A 21,630-nucleotide genomic window follows, 5' to 3' on the forward strand; every position below is an offset into this window, starting at 1 on the left:
AGGCAGTGGATTCCACCTAGTTTCCTTTATTTTTTTCCCAGAGCTTTCGAGGTAAATGGAGGAAAGCTCAATTTCAATTCGAATGGAAGAAGTCTGATTCCAAAATATCTGCAACGAGACTTTTGGACTTTTGATCACCAAAACAAAAGCTCACTGGAGTATCATCAAAGCTATTGGAGAAAAAAATTTGGTCTTTCACTGGTCTCAGTTTAAGAAATTTGATACTTTATGTGAGTATTTTATTCCTTACTGGTTGCGCCATCGTCATTAATAACTCAAATCTTAAAATTTCCATACTGTGATTAACCAAATACAAAGACAGACAGGATGAGTGTTAGGGTGGGGACCCACGGCTATTCACCGAGACCTCTTATTGTGGTCCAGTTGTACAAAGTCGTACTGCCATAAGGTTGACAAACGACGAAACATAATAATGGCCACCTCACCGTCCAAAAAACAAAAGGACAGATAGGACCAGTACGGTACTGACCCACGACTATTCCCCACCGAGGACTGATGTTCAAAGTGGTCCTGCATCATCTGCAGCATGTTGACAGAAAGAGGAAGCATAATAATTATCACGTGACAGACACGGCCAAAAGCAAAACTAAACTCTACCATGGTTATATGAATATGTCTACTAGCCAACCACCTCTCATCCATCACATACGACTTAATACAGACACCCACCTCATTTATTGTGCGAAAACCCTCTTAAAGACGACATCATCGTACAAAAATAATAGAAAGTAAAAACACATTTACATAACAAACACCAATTGCAAAACCCATAAATAAAATAAGAGAGACAAGTTTTTTTTTTCCTTACTGGTTGTCCTCCACGGAGCTCTCTGCTTAACTGCAAATGAAATGTATCATTCAGCATTTCCATATATCATTGGCACTGCCTAATCCTTGTACAGTTGAGATAGCCGGTGGGAAAACAAGTTCTTCTTTGAAATTATAAGGCTACACCTTCCATAAAGTGGGAAAGGAAACAATAAACGCTGAAAAGAAGCGTGTTGGTTTTCGCGAAATACAGTTTTCTGTACTCGCCTGATCATAGTTCATGAGTTCATCCCACTGTTCCTTAGCAACAAGCTTTCTCACTTCCGCATCCAACATACTGAGACGGTAATTCAAGTCTCCGAACCAGAATACCTGACTGTTTACGGAACAATCCAAATGGATCAATTTTTGGCAGACATGATCTAAACTCGTTAAGTAAGGCTCGGACAGATTAACAGTTTTTCAATTCTAATGAGGCAACCTGCGGACATTTTCAACTCAAGTCTCATAGAAGCCTGCACTGAAGCCCTAACAGTGTTCCATGTTAAACTAGCCTTAGGATCTTTATCTCCAATAATCACTCTCTCGGGGATTTATTATAGTGCTCTTCTGTTGCAATCCAATGACTGCTTTGGTTGTCATGAATCATTTTCTGCAGAGATGCTTCTGTAATCTTGCCAAAGCTCACATTTACTAACACTCAGGACTTCTAGAAGTCGCGAATCTCTTTCTTAGATTTGTACTGCATAATCAACAAGCTTTAAGGAATTTTTCTGCATATAGTGACACTTGCGGGATCATAAAAGCTCTCTGCTTTGGTTGGGTGATGTGAGTCTCATTTGTCGAGCATCATCTTCGGCAGAGGAATTTCTTTCCCCTGCCGAATCCCAGTTGAACGTTAGGTTGCTCATGCTAATGTCTTCACCTGGATTTCAACCCTATTCTATTTTTCCCTCCTCACCTCTATATCATTTTGAAGAAAAGGGTCAGCTTAAGAATTTATGAGTTCCAAAGTGGAACATTTTTTTTTTCGATCCCAAAAAAAAAGATGGAACATTTTTACGGATCTAGAAAGTTTTTTTTTTAAAATTCTTCTTGGCTGCCCCACCATGTGCTTCCTCTTCCGCGTTGTTTTGTCCTTATCAATTATCAATCGGTTCGAAATTTGAAGGTCTGGTCCAGCTAGTGTCGGAGCATTCACATCGCTCATGCCCTTGCCAGCAACTTTGAGGGGGTCAGCTCATCCATCAGCCTTGGACTATGCTAAACTCACATCATCCGCTTTAGCTCTATCTATCCGCGGTTGTTCGGCCATGCCGCAGACATTAGATTTTCCCAGTCTCTTAGTTGAAGCTGTGATCGACGATGCTTCTTGATAGCTTAGGTCTGAATAAGTCTTTAAACTTTTTCATTTGAACTATGAAACGTAAAATTCGGAACACTCTCTTAAAAATGAAAGGAAAAAAAAATACTTTTTCTTAGCTTGGGAGATGACCGACGATTTTTTTCAGTCCCTTGTCCATTGTTAAACTCAATACCGCAAAAGAAAAAGAGAATAATTCCTCTCATGAGGGCATTTAGGTAATTTTGGCTGTAGGAAAAGACAAATGCGACTGGTACGAGAGGGAGGAGCAGAGGAACGGACGGGGGTCGTGATCACTGGTTACGGATGGAGGCCCTCAGCTCTGTTTACCATTTAAAATCAATACCAGAAAAAGGGCAGGAAAAAAGAAGTCCTCGCCGTGAGGGCATTTGGGTATTTTGGCAGCAGCAAAAGACAGAATGCAATTGATAAGGAAAGAGAAGAGCAGAGGAAAAGGATGGGTGCGCACGATTACGGCGGTGGATGCAGTGCGAGCTGTCAGTCGTCGTTGGTTAGATCAGAGAGTGATGATATTACTAAATGATACTTCCTTAAAATTTAATTCGGCGTATAATATAATGACCGAATTTAAATTTATTCAATATAATCTCTTAACTATTTACGCATTATCAATTTAGTTAATATTAAGCATTTTTATGTAGTTCATGAATTACATTGAACATGTATCAAAAGTCCCGACATCATTATATTGAGCATATTAAACATTATGGTAAAGTACATTCTGACTTTTTTTTGTCAAATCCAAAGTTCCTAAATCTCTACCAACACTTCAAATATTGATTTACATAAATACTCAAGCAAGATTATTCCAAATAGAAGGATGGATTTCCAGCCCAAGTCGGGATTGAAATTGTCATATTATTCCAAACTTGCATGGATGGCAATTTCATAGAATCGGACAGCGCAAAAAAAGAACAAATTGAAGGTGGTTTTCCCCAAAATGGGCCCGACCGGAAGGAAGTGACAGTACAATTATGCACGGGCAAAGAAGCAAGCGGGCCTCGCGCAGAGTCATCCCTGCAATCTGCGATAAGTCTTGAGTGCGAAGTAGCCGCACAAATTTGACCAATAAAAAGTATAAGACCTAAAGAGAAGAATTGCAATTGCGTCGTGATGGTGCAGAGAAAAGAGAGGAGTTGGGTTCGTGGCGAAAAACCTGCATTTGTCAACTTCGACAGGCTGCAGTGATGTTGCCATTAATCATGTTTATTGACCAATTGTAGCAAATTCGATTCTCTGCATGTTTAGTCAATTCTGGTTAGGTGACACTGTCTTTAGGAGCCCCTGTTAAGAAGCCTTTTTTTAGGGGCAAGGCGTCTAGCTGTGCAAGCAGAGGCTAGCGGCCGACCAGCATCACTGGATTAGATCAGCACCCCACCAGTTCCCACCCTATATTTTTCATCCCGGGTAGGAGGGATTACCCTCTCCTCTCAAACGTTAGAAAGAAATGCCCAACGATGTCGATCTAGGACTGTCCAAATATGCATAAGGTGTTGAAAAGCATGGAAGAACCCGTCCATATTGTTGCACAAATGAACCTTAGTTCATTCCTCAGGTGTTAAACAAAGTGCATTTGTGAAAAAAAAAAGAAAAAAAGAAGAAGAACGGAACATTTTTGCGGATCTTGCAAGAAATTTTTTTTTGTTTAATCTCCTTGGCTTGGTTGCCCCACCATGTGCTTCCTCTTCCATGTTGTTGTCCTGTCCTTATCAAGTATCAATCGGTTCGTGCAATCAACATCTGTACCGACTCGAAATCTGAAGGTCTAGTCTGGCTGGTGTTGGCGCATTCACATCGCTCATGCACTTGCCGGCAACTTTGAGGAGGTCTGCTCATCCATCCGTCACCGGGATTATCTCGCTTCTACATCTCTAAAACTTGCTCAAGTCAAGTCTTCCAGGAATTGGACCAAAAAAAAAAAAAAAGTCTTCCAGGAAAAAACAAAAAACTAAACTTTGATAATTTGTCTATAGTCACTTTGGACTATGCCAAACTCACATCACATCCACGTTAGCTCTATTTATCCGCGGTTGTTCATGTATGCTGCCAAATTAGAAATTGTGTGAGCTTGGATTTGAGTAAGTTCCTAAATTGCTTCTTCTAAACTATGAGACATAAAATTTGGAGCACTCCCTTAAAATGAAGGAAAGAGAAAAAAAAACTTTTTGTTAACTTGAGGGATGACCGATGATTTTTTTTTTGCAGCCCTATTTATCGTTGAACTCAATACCGAAGGAGAAAAATAGACTAACTCTTCTCATGAGGGCATTTGGGTAATTTTCTCGTAGCAAAAGACAAATGCGACTTGAGGGATGACCGATGATGTTGTCCGTCCGGGCTCACGTATATCAGTGGATGAGATGGACCCGACTGATAATTCACCTAATCTGTCGGTGCATGTAAACTTAATCACACAATAATTAAAATAATTGATATACCATGCAATTTTTCAAATCGGTACGTTAAATATAAATTTATTTAAAAATTAAATTTTTATTACAAAAAAAATTAAATTAATGTATTTGTTATAAATTTATTTTAAATTAATTTTTGTTATGAAAAATCCCATGTCATTTTCTCTCCTTTACTTGTGATGGTGCAGAGAAAAGAAAAAGGCTTGGTTGGGAAGGGCCCTACTGTGTCTTTTTTGATGCGTTAAAAAACCTGCATTTGTCAACTTTTCACAGGCTGCAATGAATCAAATCGTTCTTATTTGACCAACTCGGGCAATCACAACACTTGCCCATTCATTTCTCCTTGAGATCTGAAACTGCCTTGGCTTCCTGTACTATTTATACATGTTTAATCTAGTCAAATGAGCTAGTGTAGAGCTCGTAACCTATGTCCATGGAAGTCGCGACGGACGGTGGTCGCCGAGTCGAGGCTCGACTCAGTTTTTTTTTTTTTGGGGTCAAACGACTCAGTTCATTCGCTCGAACTTTTGAACATCAGAGAGAGGCCCTCAGCCCTGTTTACCATTTAAAATCAATGCCAAAAAAAGGGGGGGAAAGAGTCCTTGCCATGAGGGCATTTGGGTATTTTGGCAGCAGCAAAAGACAGAATTCAATCGTTAGCGAAGAGAGGAGCAGAGGAAAAGGATGAGTCGTAGGTGATTTTGGTGGATAGAGTGCGCGCTATCAGCCGTTGGTGGTTAGACGAGGGGTGATGATATCACTAAATGATACCTAAAATTTAATTCGGGGTATAATGTAATCGTCGAATTCTCAATTTATCCAATATAATCTCTGAACTATTTACACATTATCAATTTAGTTAATATTGAATATTTTCATGTAGTTCATGAATTACATTAAATACGTATCAAAAGTCTAGACATCATTATATTGAACAAATTAATAGTTTACGGATCACATTAAATATTGTGGTAAAGTACATTCTGATTTTTTTTTCCAAATCCAAAGTTCCTAATTCTCTCTCCCAATACTCAAATATTGATTTACATAAATAGTTAAACATGATTATTCCAAATTAAAAGGATGGATTTCCAGCCCACGTCGGGATTGAAATTGCCATATTATCCCAAACTTGTATTGCAATTTCATAGAATCGGACAGCGCAAAAAACAAAAAAAAGAAACACAAACAAATGGAGGCGATTTTCCCCAAAACAGCCCCGACCGGAAGGAGGTGACAATACAATTATGAACGGGCGAAGATGCAAGTGTGCCTCGTGTAAAGTCATCCCTGCAATCTGCAATAAGTTTGAGCGCGAAGTAGCCCCACAAATTTGACCAATAAAAAAAAAAAAAGTAGCCCGACAAAGACAGGATAATCAAAATTCAAAAATATAAGAAAGAAGGAGAAGAATTTCAATTGTGTTATGATGGTGCAGAGAAAAGAGGAAAAATTCCCAAAAAAAAAAAGTTCTAACTGCCTTCATATTTTCAAATAAAAACACGAAATAGACCTTATTTTAAATAAATGCATAAAATACCATCACTGTCACAAAAAAAGGATCTAAAATACATATTATTTTAAATAAGGACTCGAAGTGACTATATTAATATCAAAAAGAGGACTTGAGTTACTTTACTGAGGGGTATTTTGATAATTTACTATGTTATTTTATTTTTTCCTTTTTCTATTTTTAGGATATTTAAAAAATTGAAAAAAAAAAGAAAGAACACAAGGCTGTCGGGGTCGTCGGTGCCTCGACGAGGGCCGGTGATCCCGCCGACCTGTAGGCCCTCACCGAGGCTCCAGCGACCCCGACGGCCATGAGCGGGGGAGGTCAGTCCTCTCGCCTTTGTTCTTTCTTTCCTTTTTTTTTACTTTCTATTTTTCTTTTTTTAATTTGATTTAACAAAAAAATTAAATTTATATTTTTACAAAAATATCCTTGATCGGCCGGAAAATTTGGCCGTTCGGCTAGGTCAAGTCCTTGTTTGAAATAACCATAGCCACTTCGGACCCTTTTTTTTAGATAATAACGACACTTTATGTTTTCATTTGAAATAAAATCTATCTCATATTTTTATTTGAAAAAATAAAAGCACTTGAAATTTTCCCGGGAAAAGAGAAGAGTTGGGTTGGAAAGGGCCCAATCTCCTGTCGAAAAACCTGCATTTGTTGACTTTGACAGGCTGCAATAAATCATTCTTATGTGACCAATTCATCGGCATCTTTGAAAACTTCATCTGGAAGAGGAAACTTCATGACATTCTGTAGGAATCAAGTCTTTTCTTAATCAAAGTCTATGAGCTTGGAGCCTTCTGCTAATGATTTTCTGAAGACTTAAGACTTTATGCCATGTGAACAAACGCTAGAAAGGAATGCCCAACGATGTTAATCTAGGACTGTCCAAATATGCACTAGGTGTTGAAAAGCATGGAAGAATCTGTCCATATTGTTGCACAGATGAACCTTAGTTCATTCATTAGGTGTCAAACAAAGTGCATTAGTCAACTTTGACGGGTCGGAGTGATGTTGCAATTAATCATTTTTATTGACCAATTGTAGCAAATTCGACTTTCAGCATGTTTGGCCAATTCTGGCTTCTAAGGGTTTGTAAGGTAATTTCTGTTCCTCTGATTATGTTCCCGAAACAAAAAAAAAAATCAGAAATATATTTGATAACGCATTTGATTATGATTATGATTATGCTCCCGAAAATACTTTTGAACAAAATATAAGAAACAAAAAAAAATTATTTCTTTAAAAAAAGGACGCATTTTAGAATAACAAGATAACGGTAGTCTTCTCTCACTTTTGCTGGGCACCAACGAGGTGTGGCCTAGGTCAACTCGACCTAGTTTGGATAATTTTTAATAAAAAATTTAAAACATTAATAAAAATAAATTAAAAAATGATTAAAAAATTCATAAATGGAAAATTCATAAAAATTCTAAAAAATTGGAAAACATAAAAAAAAATATCCCAAAAAATTCTCAAAAATGGGTCATTTCAACTGGTCATTGTGATGATTTTGCCTTCCGATTTCCCCCAAAATACGATTTTTTCTCTCATGGGAAAATCGTTCCAAAAATTTCCAAAAAATTATCAAAAAATAAGAAATGAGTCCATTTAACTGGCCAATCCTTTTTTTTTTTTTTGTGATTTTGCCTTTCAATTTTTCCTAAACTTTACATGATTTGTTGCTAAAGTACCGTGCTACATTAGTGATCATCTGCATAGTATCCAAGGATAAAACTAATTCACCTATGTGGAAAAGATGGATTTTATTCATTCTAAGCAATAAAAGATAATCAAAGACACATCTTTCATCCTTGGTATATGCATAGCCTCATAAGAAGTCTGGGAAAACAACAATTTTAGTGTATTATCCTTCCAAAGAATAAATCCGAACCATCCCTATTTTGGCCAAAAATATGTCATGGTGTAAGAGGGTTACAATTGTGGAATCTAAGGAATGTCATCAAATATAATTATGTAATTACTCGATTTAAATGATAAATTGGGAAGATAAATTATTTTTCGGTATAGAAATTTTGTGCATTTACCAATCGGGTTCTGTTCCACGAAAAGAAATTTTATGTTGTTGACAAACACGTTTTGATTCTCTAAAATTTATCAAGGAATAGAATCAAAAAAATTGATTCTAATTAGAATAACATTTTTGGAAAAAAAACACATTATCAAACAGGCCCTAAGTTTAATGACGTGCGATGTGTGCCTTGTTTCATTAAAATTTGATGCGTTTTAGCTGAACCTTTTCTTGGGTTTTGCTTATTGAAGTAAGACACCTTAAATCACACTAATAAAGAAGCGTGGATTGATCTTAATTCAAACCGCATTTTTCCGGTACATATCCTTATTCATTAACTCTCGCTACAAGGGCTAATTCATCCATGACCAAATTGTTTTATCTAGGGAATTCATTTCATCTAGGCTTGCAGTTTCTAATTTCGTCATGTCGGGACATAGTTTGTTTCAACACAATCTTTTAATTCCTTTTTCCTTTTATCTCAGGCAGAAATTAGGCGAGAAGGCGAGTCCACAAACAGATTTGCCCAAAAGGATTTCAATAAGTTCGAGACAGGCTTATCTCGCTAGTAACAGGCTACTTGATCGGTGTCGAGCGACATGTGGATGTGATCATGGAAACAATAGGCACTTTGACAAGTGAAACATGGATGGTTGGATTCCGTGAGATGGGTGGCATTGAAAAGACGGCTATTGCCAAAACCATCTACATTCTTTCGTATGATTATGAGGATTGTCGCTTTTATTCGAAAACATTCGAGAAACTTCAAAACTTGGGCTTTGAGTACTTGTGAAAGCAAGCTGGAGTCCGAAGCCTTCCTTATTGATAAAGAAAATGTCAGCAATAACTTAATTGCCGGGCAAATCCCTAGTGAATTACCAACACTAGTAGATATTTACCTATGTGTCGATGAAGTAAGAAATTACCAAATCTTCCAAGATTTTATCACTGTCATAAGTAAATTACTGGCAATATTAAGAACTTATCAACAGTCCAATGAAGTCATAAATTACTAAATAAATTGTAAAATAATTTGAAAGCATTATAATTGAATGATCATGATACTCCTGAAAAATAGAAATGATTGATAAAAGTCAGAACAATATTACCATTTTTGTTCAAAATTTAGTAACATCCCAATGAAATAGTAAATTAGCAACTCCTCCCCGAATTTACCAATGTAGTAGGAAAATTTCTATCACCATTGATAATTTGATGATTTGCTTCGAATATGACAACAGCAAAATAGAAGATCCAATTGACGATGTTTGTAGAATCCCACTAGTTTATTTACCCGGTAATTGTATTTTTTTTTTTTTATCAAAAAATTAATTGAAGGATAAATTTATTATAAATATACCGATTTTTTGTGATATTAAATCTCCCTTGTTCGAAGGTGATTTAGTCAAAATAAAAAAAAAATGAAGAAAGTGACAGTACTTTAATTATGAACCTTTTCTGACCCAAAAAAACAAATATGAATCTTTATACTTGTGCGTTTCTTAAAGAAACTTTCTTTTGACTAAAATGTTGGGGACAGCACAAAGGGCACGCGAAAGTACTGGTGGCCCTTCTTTTCCACGTTAGGATGTCCCATCTTCTTTTTCCTTTGCTTTATTGCTTTGTACCTTTTCCACTACCACTTTTGCTTTTAACAAGATCTTTCCTCGGGATTCTCTGGGGCAATTTCGCCGTGAACGACGGTTGTGGTCTGCCAATAAATGGCTTCAAGCTAACAATTATGGATTTCTTTTCCAATTTTGTTCGAGAAGATGTGCACTTTTACACGGTCTCCATCATTTGAAGTTTGACAAATAAGTATAGGTTATATTAATTGATATGATCAAACCTTAATTTAGAATTTAGCAAGTAAATATACAAATCTATGAACCTAGATATTATAAAAGCGTGAAAATTTGAATATTTTTCTTTTTCTTTATAAAAAAAGAGATTAATACCACAAAAAATCCTAAACTACCTATGATAAATTTACTCCAAACTATTTTTTATCATAAAAACTTTAAATTGATACACTTGTGAGAAATTTATCTAAACTGATACACTTATGACAAATTTACCCTCCGTTAGTCTTTGTTAAATTTAACAGTCAAATTGCTAAGTTAGATAGCATGTGGCAGCTCATAAGTGTACCGATTTAGGTTTTTTATCCTCTGTTTATCACAGTTATATCAATTTGAGATTTCATAGTATTAACCCAATTTGACGAATGGTAAATTTATCACAGGTATTCCAGTTTGAAATTTTTCACGGTCAAAAAATTAGTTTAGGATAAAATTGCTACAAGTGTACCAGTTTAGGATTTTTTATGGTCAAAAAATAGTTTAAGATAAATTTATAATAAATGTACTAGTTTGAGATTTTTCACAATCAAAAAATAATTTGAGATAAATTTATCATAAATATATAAATTTGGGGTTTTCATCGTATTAATACTTAAAAAAAAATCATTTTTGGAAGAAGTGAAACTTTTCCGGATAGCATTAGCCTAATGTTCTAGAGAATCTTGAACTTTCCGCTTGCTGCTAAAATTGTCCTAAACATTCGATGTTATCACGAAGAATATAAGCTTTCAGTTAATATTATGTGATGAAATCTTAATTTTCTTTAAAAATCTCATGACATTTTAACTTTTTCAAGTTAGTTTAGATATTACAGAAGGATGTCGATAAGGTAGATTTGACAAATAATTTTAATAGATCGATTCAGAATGTCTGACCTATGACAGCACTTGTCCTTTTTCTTTCATTTCTTTTTATTGTTTCTTGGATGACTCTAAGCGCGTGAATACTGATCCTGGACAATGACTTATCAATTTATATATGGCATTTGCATTATTGGTGCGATTATGGTTGGCAATTGCTTCAATTAGATAAATCAAACCATTAAAAAAAGACTTACTTAGATAATAAGGTCTTCTAAGGGCCTGTTTGGTAACGGTGAAAAGATTTAAACTCAGAATCTCGTTCTCTAATACCATATAATCTTTTAAGATCTTAAACTTATAGATGAATACGCTGGTTAGTATATATATATTCTTTAATAAGATGCATTTTTTAGTTCTTTAATATTTCTATGGTGTTAGACCAAAAATGAAAATTATGTGGTGAAAGAACAAAGGTCTTGATAGCGGGACCCACATCAATACAAAAGGTCTTAAGCCTTAATAGATGCATCGATTTTTTTTTTCGGTTCCTTAATGTTTCTGTGGTGGAGGAGCAAAGGTCTTGATAGTGGGCCCCGCATCAATCCGAAAGGCCTTTTTTTTTTTCCTTTGAAAGAGTAGGAGTTAGGCAGTGGATTCCACCTAGTTTCCTTTATTTTATTTTTTACCGGAGCTTTCGAGGTAAATGGAGGAAAGCTCAATTTCAATTCGAATGGAAGAAGTCTGATTCCAAAATATCTGCAACGAGACTTTTGGACTTTTGATCACCAAAACAAAAGTTCACTGGAGTATCATAAAAGCTAAAGGATGGGTGCGCGTGATTACGGCGGTGGATGCAGTGCGAGCGGTCAGCCGTCGTCGGTTAGATGAGAAGAGTGATGATATAACTAAATGATACTTACTTAAAATTTAATTCGGGATATAATGTAATCGCCGAATTTCAAATTGATTCGATATAATTTCTAAACTATTTACGCATTATCAATTTAGTCAATATTGAAAACTTTTTATGTAGTACATGAATTGCATTGAACGTGTATCAAAAGTCATGACGTCATTATATTGAGCACATCAAACATTATGGTCAAGTACATTCTGGCTTTTTTTTTTTTTTAAATCCAAAGTTCCTAAATCTCTACCGACACTTCAAATATCGATTTACATAAATACTTAAACAAGATTATTCCAAATAGAAGGATGGATTTCCAGCCCACGTCGGGATTGAAATTGCCATATTATTCCAAACTTGCATGGATGGCAATTTCATAGAATCGGACTGCGCAAAAAAAGAACAAATTGAAGGCGGTTTTCCCCGAAACGGGCCCGACTGGAAGGAAGTGACGGTACAATTATGCACGGCCAAAGAAGCAAGCGTGCCTCGTGCAGAGTCATCCCTGCAATCTGGGATAAGTCTGAGTGCGAAGTAGCCGCGCAAATTTGACCAATAAAGAGTATAAGAATTGCAACTGCGTTATGATGGTGCAGAGAAAAGAGAGGAGTTGGGTTCGTGCCGAAAATTTGCTCAAGTCAAGTCTTACAGGAAAAAACCAAAAAAAAAAAAAGGAATGGAACGTTTTTGCGGATCTAGCAAGATGTTTTCTTTTTAATCTGCTCAGTTGCCCCACCATGTGCTTCCTCTTCCGCGTTGTTGTCCTGTCCTTATCAAGTATCAATCGGTTCGTGCAATCAACATCTGTACCGAATCGAAATCTGAAGGTCCAGTCTGGCCGGTGTTGGCGCATTCACATCGCTCATGCACTTGTCGGCAACTTTGAGGAGGTCTGCTCATCCATCCATCACCGGGATTATCTCGCTTCTACATCTCTAAAATTTGCTCGAGTCAAGTCTTCCAGGAAAAAACAAAAAAATTAAACTTTGACCGCTAGAGTCGTCTTCTATGACTTCATCACTTTTTTCCTTTCCGCGCGGAGCTCGGGGACCTATTATGTCCATAGGAGTTGCGATCGGCGGAGCTCGCTGGCCTCGCACGGCCACAATGAACTTTCCGCCCAGTCTCCTCCTCCTCCTCCTGCATTACTAATTAATCTCTTTAACAACATAACATAATATCCCTGGATACTTCGGAACCATGCATCTTCTGCTATTTTCCCCTTTTTTTTATAGAAAATATTTACTTACGGTACTATCAAAGACAGCACAATACCATGAAAAATCGCAAACTGGCACATCTCGTGAAAAAATTTATCCAAAATCATTTTTTTTATCACAAAAAATCTCAAAATGGTATACCTAAGACAAATTTACCATAAACGATTTTTTTTATCATAAAAAAATCCTAAATTGGTATAGCCGTAAAAAATTTACCCCAAATTAATTTTTTTATCACGAAAAATCTCGAATTGATACACATGTGACAAATTTACCCGACGTTAAACTGAGTTACTATAATAAAAAATCCCAAAATGATACATTTGTGACAAACAAAGGGTAAAAACCCTAGAATGGTACACCCACGAACTGCCACGTAACATCAAACTTAACAATTTGATGAAGGGTAAATTCATCACAGATGTATTGGTTTGAGATAAATTTATTATATGTACACTAATTTGAAATTTTTTATGATAAAAAAAATAATTTAAGATAAATTTATCATAAATATATTAATTAATCTTAATTACATTGGAGGTTCGAATTTCTCTTCACATGAGGTGTGAGGGAGGGAGAGGAGAGGCCGGGGGGGGGGGGGGGTGCATTCAATGAGGGGTGTAGAAAGTAAATGGGCCGCGGCACGACTCAGTTAATTCGCTCGGATTTTTTTTTCTTTTTAAGCAACGGAGAGGGGCCTTCAGCTCCTTTCATCGTTAAACTCAATGCCGAAAGAGAAAAAGATAAATAATTCCAACTCTCACGAGGGCATTTGGGTAATTTCGGCCATAGCTAAAGACAAATGCGACCGATTGGTGAGGGAGGAGCAGAGGAAAGAACAGGGGTCATGGTCACGGATGGAAGGCGCGTGCTGTCACGTGTCTGTCGGTGGTCACATGGCCATAGGGGAGCGGTGATATCCTGTGTCTGGGCTCATGTATACAGATGAATGGGGTGGGACCCGACGAACAATTCACCCCAAATCGGTGCATGTGAACTCAATCACATCTGACAAAAAAAAAAAAAAACTCAATCACATGATAATTAATACGTTAATATATCATGAAAAATCTCAAATTAATACATTAATGATAAATTTATTTCAAATTAATTTTTTGATCTTGAAAAATTTTAAAATGATACGTTTGTGTCAAATTTATTGTAAATTAATTTTTAAACACCAAAAACTCCAAATTAACACGGTTGTTACAAAATTTCCCTGCCTTATTGTACGTTAAATTGCGGATCCTAAATTGGTACACTCGTAACAAACATAAGATGAAAACTCCAAAACTAGTACGTCTGTCAACTTCTACATGTCATTCTATTCAGCAATTTAACAGTAAAATTTCGGATAAAATAATGAATAGTGAATTTGTTACAAATATGCTAATTTAGGATTTTACATGATTAAAAAAATTTATCACGAATACATTAGTTTGAGATATTTTATGATTAAAAAATTAATTTAGAATAAATTTATTTATCAGTTCAGGATTTTTCATTATATTAACTTTAATTAAAATTCCTATAATACAAAAAGAACGAGCAAGAAAAGAATTTCAGTTGCGTTACGATGGTGCAGAGAAAAGAGGAGAATGGGGTTGGGAAGGGCCCCACTCTGTCTTTTTGATGGGTTGAAAAACCTGCATTTTGCCAAACTTCGACAGGCTGCAATAAATCTTTCTTTCTTATTTGACCAATTCGAGCAAACTGGCCCTCGACTCTCTGCATTTTTAGCCAATCCTCGTTTCCAAGTTTAGTGACCTACAGAGAGATCTCCATTTGTTAGTTTCGGCTTCCAAACTTTTCCATCACTCGCTCCCACTGCTTTTGCTGCTATCCTGTTCAATTTCTTTCTTGAAGGGGAGATCAAGTGAGATCAATGGAGAGAAGTACAAAAAAACGACGCATCTGTGATTACTTTGCAACAGGGACATGCTCTTCTTGTAGTCACGGAATGGCTACTTCGTCCGGATATGACCACGAAGTATTCTTGAGTTTCAGAGGACCAGATGCTCGATCAGGTATTGCCGACGTCCTATACACTAATATGATAGGTAAGGGAATCCGCGTTTATAAGGACGACAAAAATCTCGGCAAGGGGCAAGAGTTTGTCCAAGAACTTCTCGAAGCAATTAATCAATCAAAGATCTCAATTCCTATCTTTTCCAAAAATTATGCGTCTAGCATATGGTGTCTCAAGGAGGTAGCGCAGATGGTCGAGTGCAAGAAATCTAAGGGACAAAAGATCATGCCCATTTTTTATGATGTGGATCCTAAAGAAGTTCGATACCAAACCGGGGGTTACGAAGAGGCCTTTCGTTCCCATGAAAAGAAGACGCGATATGACAAGAAGACTATAAGTGAGTGGAAGGCTGCCCTTAAAGAAGTATCGTTTGTACACGGATGGGACCTGCATAGCAAGGGGGAGAACAGGTGACCGTTTTTGGCATTTCATCTGATGTGGCTTATATCTTTACAATTATATGCATTTCAATTGCTTTCTTTTTCTACATATGTGTTAGATCGGTTGAAATTGAATTTTTTTTTTTCTGTTAAAGATCATGTTGCAGAAATCGCGCTAAATAATCGCTCAGTCCTGAATTTGTCCCTTTTTCATTTCAAACGACATATTTTTAGTTTACGTCACTCATTAACCCATAGTACCAGCGCTAATTCATGCACAATAAAAAAATAAATCCTCGAAGAGCACATGTCGGATAGGTCTGTAATTTTCAATTTGGTCTTGTCAGAATATAGGATGGTTGAACCCAATTTTCTAACTCGGCACCTTTTGACGTCATACAAACACCAGGCGAGAAGGAGAGTTTGCAAAAGAACTCACCGAGGAGGTTTTCAAAGAATTGAAAAAGGATTATTTGGCGGTATCTGATTACTTGGTCAGTGTCGACGACCAAGTGGATGCAATCATGGAAATGATAGGTGCTGAGACAAGTGAAACACGGATTATAGGAATCCATGGGATGGGTGGCATCGGAAAGACAACAATCGCCAAAATTATCTACAATAAGCTTTCAGACAACTTTAAGAACTGCTGCTTTCTTCGCGATATTCGAGAAACGTCAAAAAGTAAGGGCATTCAACGCTTGCAGGAACAGCTCATCTCTGACATCCTCAAAGAGAAATGTGTGGTTATAAAAGACAGTGATGAAGGGATTCGGACAATTAAAGAAAGGTTGTCCAATAAAATGGTCCTCCTCCTTCTCGATGATGCCGAAGAAGGGAATCATATATCCACACTTATAGGTAAGCGTGATTGGTTTGGCAAAGGGACCAAAATTATTATTACTACAAGAAACAAAGGTATTCTTGATGTTCCCGAGGTGGACAAGAGTTATGAGCTTAGCCTTATGAATCCCACTCGATCTCTTGAACTTTTTAGCAAACATGCTTTCGGAAGAGATACTCCTTGGGACGATTATATCGACCGATCCAAGAAGGCGGTAGAAATTGCTGGAGGTCTTCCGCTTGCTCTTGAGGTCATTGGTTCACGTTTGGGTCGCGTTGGAAAGGATAAGGATATGTGGGACGCCGAATTGGTGAAGCTTGAAAGAGTTCCTCGTGATGATGTTCGGAGTAAACTGAAAATAAGCTATGATGCATTAGATTCTTGGCAAAAGCTTATATTCCTCGATATAGCTTGTCTTTTCATTGGATATGACAAAGACATTTTGGTTCATTTCTGGGATGAATCTGATTTTTTCCCGATAGTAGACATGAAAGTTTTGCAGAACATGTCTTTGATAAAGATCAACGAGTATAATAAAGTATGGATGCACGACCAATTAAGAGACCTTGGAAGAGCAATGGTTCGTGAAGAAAGAGGCACGCAGAAGGAGAAGCAGAGTAGAGTGTGGGATCCCGAGGAAGGATTGGATTTGCTCACGAGACATAAGGTAAAATCATCCCCCCTCCCCGCATAAAAGTTTATGTTTTTTTTTTGGAATAAAAAGGCAGTTCCTTGTTGTATTGTCTAGCACCATTACGACTTCCTCAATCTTTTTTTCCCCCGTCTTCTTTTTAGCTCTTTTAAGATTATATGAATAATAGCACCGAACTCAATCGCTTAATAGAGTGGACTTGAATAAATGCGTTTCCCTTCAACTTTTTTGTTTTTAAATTTTCCCTTCGGACGGGGAGAAAAAGAATGATAGTACCGAACACAGCTGCCTAATATAGCGGATTTGAATAAATGCGTTCCCCTTCAACTTTTTTTTTTGTTATTAAATTTTTCCTTTGGGCGGGGATGTAAAGAAGTTCAAGCTCTTCGTCTCAAGTTGGACCATGAGTGGCGGCGTCGTTTTACATACGAGGGCTTTGAGAGCCTGTCAAAGCTAAAATTCCTTGAAGTGGACGGTTGGGAAGGAAGTTTTTGTGCAGAAGATAAGCTTCTTTGGCACGGAACCCCATCAAATGGTCTTGAGGAGTCGTTTCTCGTCCCCGAACTACGATGGCTTTCATGGCGCCATATTCCCCCAAGATTTAACATTGCAAATTTCTCCATGGAAAATGTGGTTATTCTTAATCTATCAGAGAGTACTATTAGGCATGATTGGAAAGGGTGGAGCCACATGCGGGTATGTCACATACTAGACGACACTTATTATTTCGTCTTATTGGATTCAAAAGTAACCTTTGCATGATTTTTCTTTTACAGACGATGAAGAGATTGAAAGTTCTGGATTTGTCCAACTGTAATAGGCTTGAGAGACTACCAAACGATCCGTGTAGAGGTCTTACACACCTGGAATACCTATCTCCGGCACGGTGCCACTCGTTGACGAGGCTTCCGAAATCAATCGGAGAATTGACGTCGCTGATTGAGTTGGATATATCCTTGACGGTGATCAAAGAACTACCCCGTTCCATCGGAGAGTTGAGGAATTTGAAAGTGGTGAAGATGGGGTGCACTAACATAAGCAAAATACCCGACGCATTTTGGAATATTGGGAAGCTCGAACAAGTAGAAGCCTCCGGACGTTTCGGGCGTTTACATGGAAACATAGGTCCTGGCATCTACGAGAATAAATCCCTGAGCATCTTGAAATTGGAGCGGGCGGATATATCCAAACTACCGCGGCTTCCTGAAAGTCTTACTATTCTTCATTTGCGTGAATTGCGGATGGAGACGTTTCCGGATATCTCGAACCTCACTGATTTAAAGGAATTGGACCTGACATTCGCCCGACCTGGTGATGGTGGGGAATCTAATGGGCTTGGGGAAGATTGGATACCACGGTGGATTGTGGACTTGACCAAACTGGAGTCCCTGAGCCTGAACTCTCATTACGTGGCCACCGTATCAACAGACCTTAGCCTCCCTCCTCATCTCAAGTCCCTTCACCTCGACTGCCCTAATCTCGGTCGCCTCCCGAGGCTTCCCTCAAGTTTATCCTCCTTAAGTTTGCAGCATTGCGAGTCACTTCGCTCATTGGAGGATCTATCGAATTTGAAGAATCTATCCTCCATATGTTTGGAGCATTGCGAGTCACTTCGCTCGATGGAGGATCTATCGAATTTGAAGAAACTATCATCTCTCAAGATTGTCCACTCTGGAATTGCAGAGATTCAAGGCCTTGGTTGTTTGGAGAACCTACGAGAATTGTCGCTTGATAACCTTGAACGGTTGAAGGTACTACCTGATCTACGCAATTCAAACAAACTGAGGCGTCTTCACGTAACACATTGTGGTAATCTGGTCGAGATTGAAGGCGAACTACCACTGTCTTTGGATGACAGTGGATCTTTACAGAAGTTCCTGGATTTGTCGAGCTTCACAGAGCTGCGAGAGGTTTGCATAGCCGGATTTGGTAATCTGGTTGAGATTCAAGGCGAACTACCACAATCATTGGAAATATTGGAAATTCAATCTTGTGGATCTTTACAGAAGTTCCCTGATTTGTCGAGCTTGACAGGGCTGCGACGGTTTTCCCTAGGTGAATGTGGTGATCTGGTTAAGAGTCTATGGAAACTACCACAATCATTGGAAAATTTGAAGATTCGATCTTGTGGATCTTTAATGAAGTTCCCTGATTTGTCGAGCTTGACAGGGCTGCGATGGTTTTCCCTAGGTGAATGTGGTGATCTGGTTGAGATTCAAGGCGAACTTCCAGAGTCTTTGGAAATATTGGAGATTCGATCTTGTGGATCTTTACAGAAGTTCCCTGATTTGTCGAGCTTGACAGGGCTGCGAGAGGTTTGCATAGAAGAATGTGGTGATCTGGTTGAGATTCAAGGCGAACTTCCAGAGTCTTTGGAATTATTGGCGATTCGATCTTGTGGATCTTTACAGAAGTTCCCTGATTTGTCGAGCTTGACAGTGCTGCAATCGGTTTGCATAGAAGAATGTGGTAATCTGGTTGAGATTCAAGGCGAACTACCACAATCATTGGGAATGTTGGAGATTCAATCTTGTGGATCTTTACAAAAGTTCCCTGATTTGTCGAGCTTGACAGGACTACGAAAGGTTGCAGTGAATGGTTGCCAGAAATTAAATGTGGAGGAAATTTCTTCTCTTTGCTCGGAGAAGTCGATCAAATTTTATGATATGAGTCTGACCGACGTCATGAATCTGTATCTGCGGTACAAGAGAGAGGAATTTGAATCTGAACTGGAGGGAGAAGTGGACAAAACTGTATATGAAACTGAGGGAGAAGAAGACGAGGAATAATTGCATATTCTCTTGAAAGCTTCTTGATGCATGACCACAAATTGTTTCCTCGTGCTCAAATTTTAAACAAATTGAGGTAACTTATTTCATCTGACTATCAATGTTCTCCCTTTTCTGCAATCAAAGTCTTTCACATATATGAACAGAGAAGTTTCAGATGCACTTTTCAATTACCTTTTCACAAGTTGAGGACTGAAAATCTGATGAAGGTATCGAAATTATGATAGCTCTGTACAACCATAAGTTCTTAAATATGCACAAATATTCGTCCTCTTTCCCTAGTTTGGTTTTTTCTTTTTTAGCTATATTTTCTTTGGATGGTTTCTCCTTGCTTTTGTGTTTCCCAGCTGGAGGTATGCATGTCGATTGCATCTTTTCTATTTGATATGTAACAAATCATTAGAGATCATTGTCAATTTGCTGCTTCACATATTTCGAAGTTGATAACCTTGCTTAGCATTGGAGATAACTTCATTACACGGCAAACAATTAGATGGAATGTGTGTTGGAAGGCCATATAACTATGGTTCTTATCCTGGAACTTTACAGCATAATTAACTCATCAATGTTTAGACAAAAAAAAAAGACAAATTCATTGATGCAACTGTGCAGAAGCAGACACTCTGTATTGATATGCTTATGTTCAGTTCATTTTCCAGGAAAGGTGTGCTTCTTACTGGGATTTGCAAATGTTAGGGAGAAGTTATAAAATGACGAAAGGCGAATTTCACTTCGGTAGCGACATCAATAGTTGGCGCAGCAAAACTTCCATCTGTGACAAGAGAGAGGAGCTACCTAGCTTCTCCAAGGTATCATAAATCATCTCACAGTCAAAGGCTAGTATTTCAGTATTACTGGTGAGTAGGACATATGATAAGACTCATCTCCATTATGGCCTACAACTTCTAGAAATGGTTATGCCTAGGTGATTATCAGAAATAGAAACCCTTCCATTCACCTAAAGCTATACTAGAGGAATCTTTTAGGTTTTAAGATGGACAAGAAGTGCTATGGGAGATATCTCAAATGACCAGCCTTTTTGCTGGTTGGTTCCAATGTTGCCGAGAGGAATTAGAGTTCGAGAAACTTAAAGAAATCTTTCTGTGCAGGGAGCTGTGGCTCATTGGGCAGCTGCACAAACGAAGATTGAATAAAGGGAAATGAAGATGACATTTAATGTCGACTAAATTCCCGTTCACAATCATGGGAGTGGTAAACTGTGGATTCATCTGTTGAGACAGAAACGTGGAGATTAGTGAGGGAAGTCATTGCCTGTGGATGAAATTGTTAAATCTGTTGAGCTTGATGTGAAGTTTCAGTTGAATGTTTTGCCCTTCTTTTCCAGATAATAGAAACCATTAGGGCAGGGCAGAGGGACTCGTCGTGCAATTTGGGGCATCATGTAATGTTTTTGGGGGGTCAAAGGGCTATTTAAGCAAAACTGATTGTTGATTAATCTTTTTTGTCGGGCCATAAGAATGAACATTGCACTTCATCTGCACGTGTGCTCTCTTCATTGATATTCAATAGAACTTTCTTATCAGTTCTCAAATATTCTTTAACCAGGAAATACTTAAAGGTCTTGTCTGGATGGGGAGAAAAAATTGTGTGCTTCAAGTGTATAGAGAGAGGCTTGTCAGTTCCCATATGGTCTTAGTTGCGCCTGCTAAAACCAGTTCGTGGACCTTTCCATGTGAAAATGGTACTCAAGGTAGTCTTACTCATGAAGATGATAGGCACAAATTGTTGTAAAGTCGACCATCGCCAAAATTATCTACAATTAGCTTTCACATTTTGAGCACTGTTGCTTTGTTTCTAACAATTTGATACTTTAGAGCTCGAGGCATTCAGTACTTGCAGAATCAACTCATCTCCTATCTCCAGAAAAGGAAATTGACTGAACAAGTAATGTTAATGAAGGAATCAATTCGACCAAACAAAAAAATGAGGGGATCAAGACAATTAAAGAGAGACTATCTAGTAAAAGTGTTCTCTTCCATTTCATGA

At 37.7% G+C, this 21,630-nt stretch overlaps 1 protein-coding gene and 1 long non-coding RNA gene across 3 annotated transcripts; both read left to right on the forward strand.

Moving 5' to 3' along the window:
* The first annotated feature begins 14,889 nt into the window (after positions 1-14,889).
* Positions 14,890-18,689, forward strand: LOC115731593 (disease resistance protein L6-like). The gene is made up of 4 exons (XM_048277924.1): positions 14,890-15,368; positions 15,748-16,849; positions 17,611-18,578; positions 18,665-18,689. The coding sequence occupies exons 1-4, from the start codon at positions 14,890-14,892 to the stop codon at positions 18,687-18,689; spliced, it is 2,574 nt and encodes an 857-aa protein (XP_048133881.1).
* Positions 18,690-20,244: 1,555 nt separating this feature from the next.
* Positions 20,245-21,145, forward strand: LOC115730633. Of its 2 annotated transcripts, none has more exons than XR_007197250.1 (2): positions 20,245-20,432; positions 20,733-21,145. It is a non-coding gene; the product is annotated as an uncharacterized LOC115730633 (long non-coding RNA). The 2 variants fall into 2 exon arrangements; XR_004014163.2 differs by lacking the exon at positions 20,245-20,432 and adding an exon at positions 20,504-20,548.
* Positions 21,146-21,630: the final 485 nt, after the last annotated feature.

This window comes from Rhodamnia argentea, chromosome 1 (assembly GCF_020921035.1).
Source record: "Rhodamnia argentea isolate NSW1041297 chromosome 1, ASM2092103v1, whole genome shotgun sequence".
Classification (NCBI taxonomy): Eukaryota; Viridiplantae; Streptophyta; class Magnoliopsida; order Myrtales; family Myrtaceae; genus Rhodamnia; species Rhodamnia argentea.

Excerpts from the sequence above, each read along its gene's own strand:
- LOC115731593 (XM_048277924.1), top strand. The coding sequence starts at position 14,890 with ATGGCTACTTCGTCCGGATATGACCACGAAGTATTCTTGAGTTTCAGA. Across the intron at positions 15,369-15,747 it reads CATAGCAAGGGGGAGAACAG|GCGAGAAGGAGAGTTTGCAA; the intron begins GTGACCGTTTTT and ends TACAAACACCAG. Across the intron at positions 18,579-18,664 it reads TCGCTTGATAACCTTGAACG|GCGAACTACCACTGTCTTTG; the intron begins GTTGAAGGTACT and ends TCGAGATTGAAG.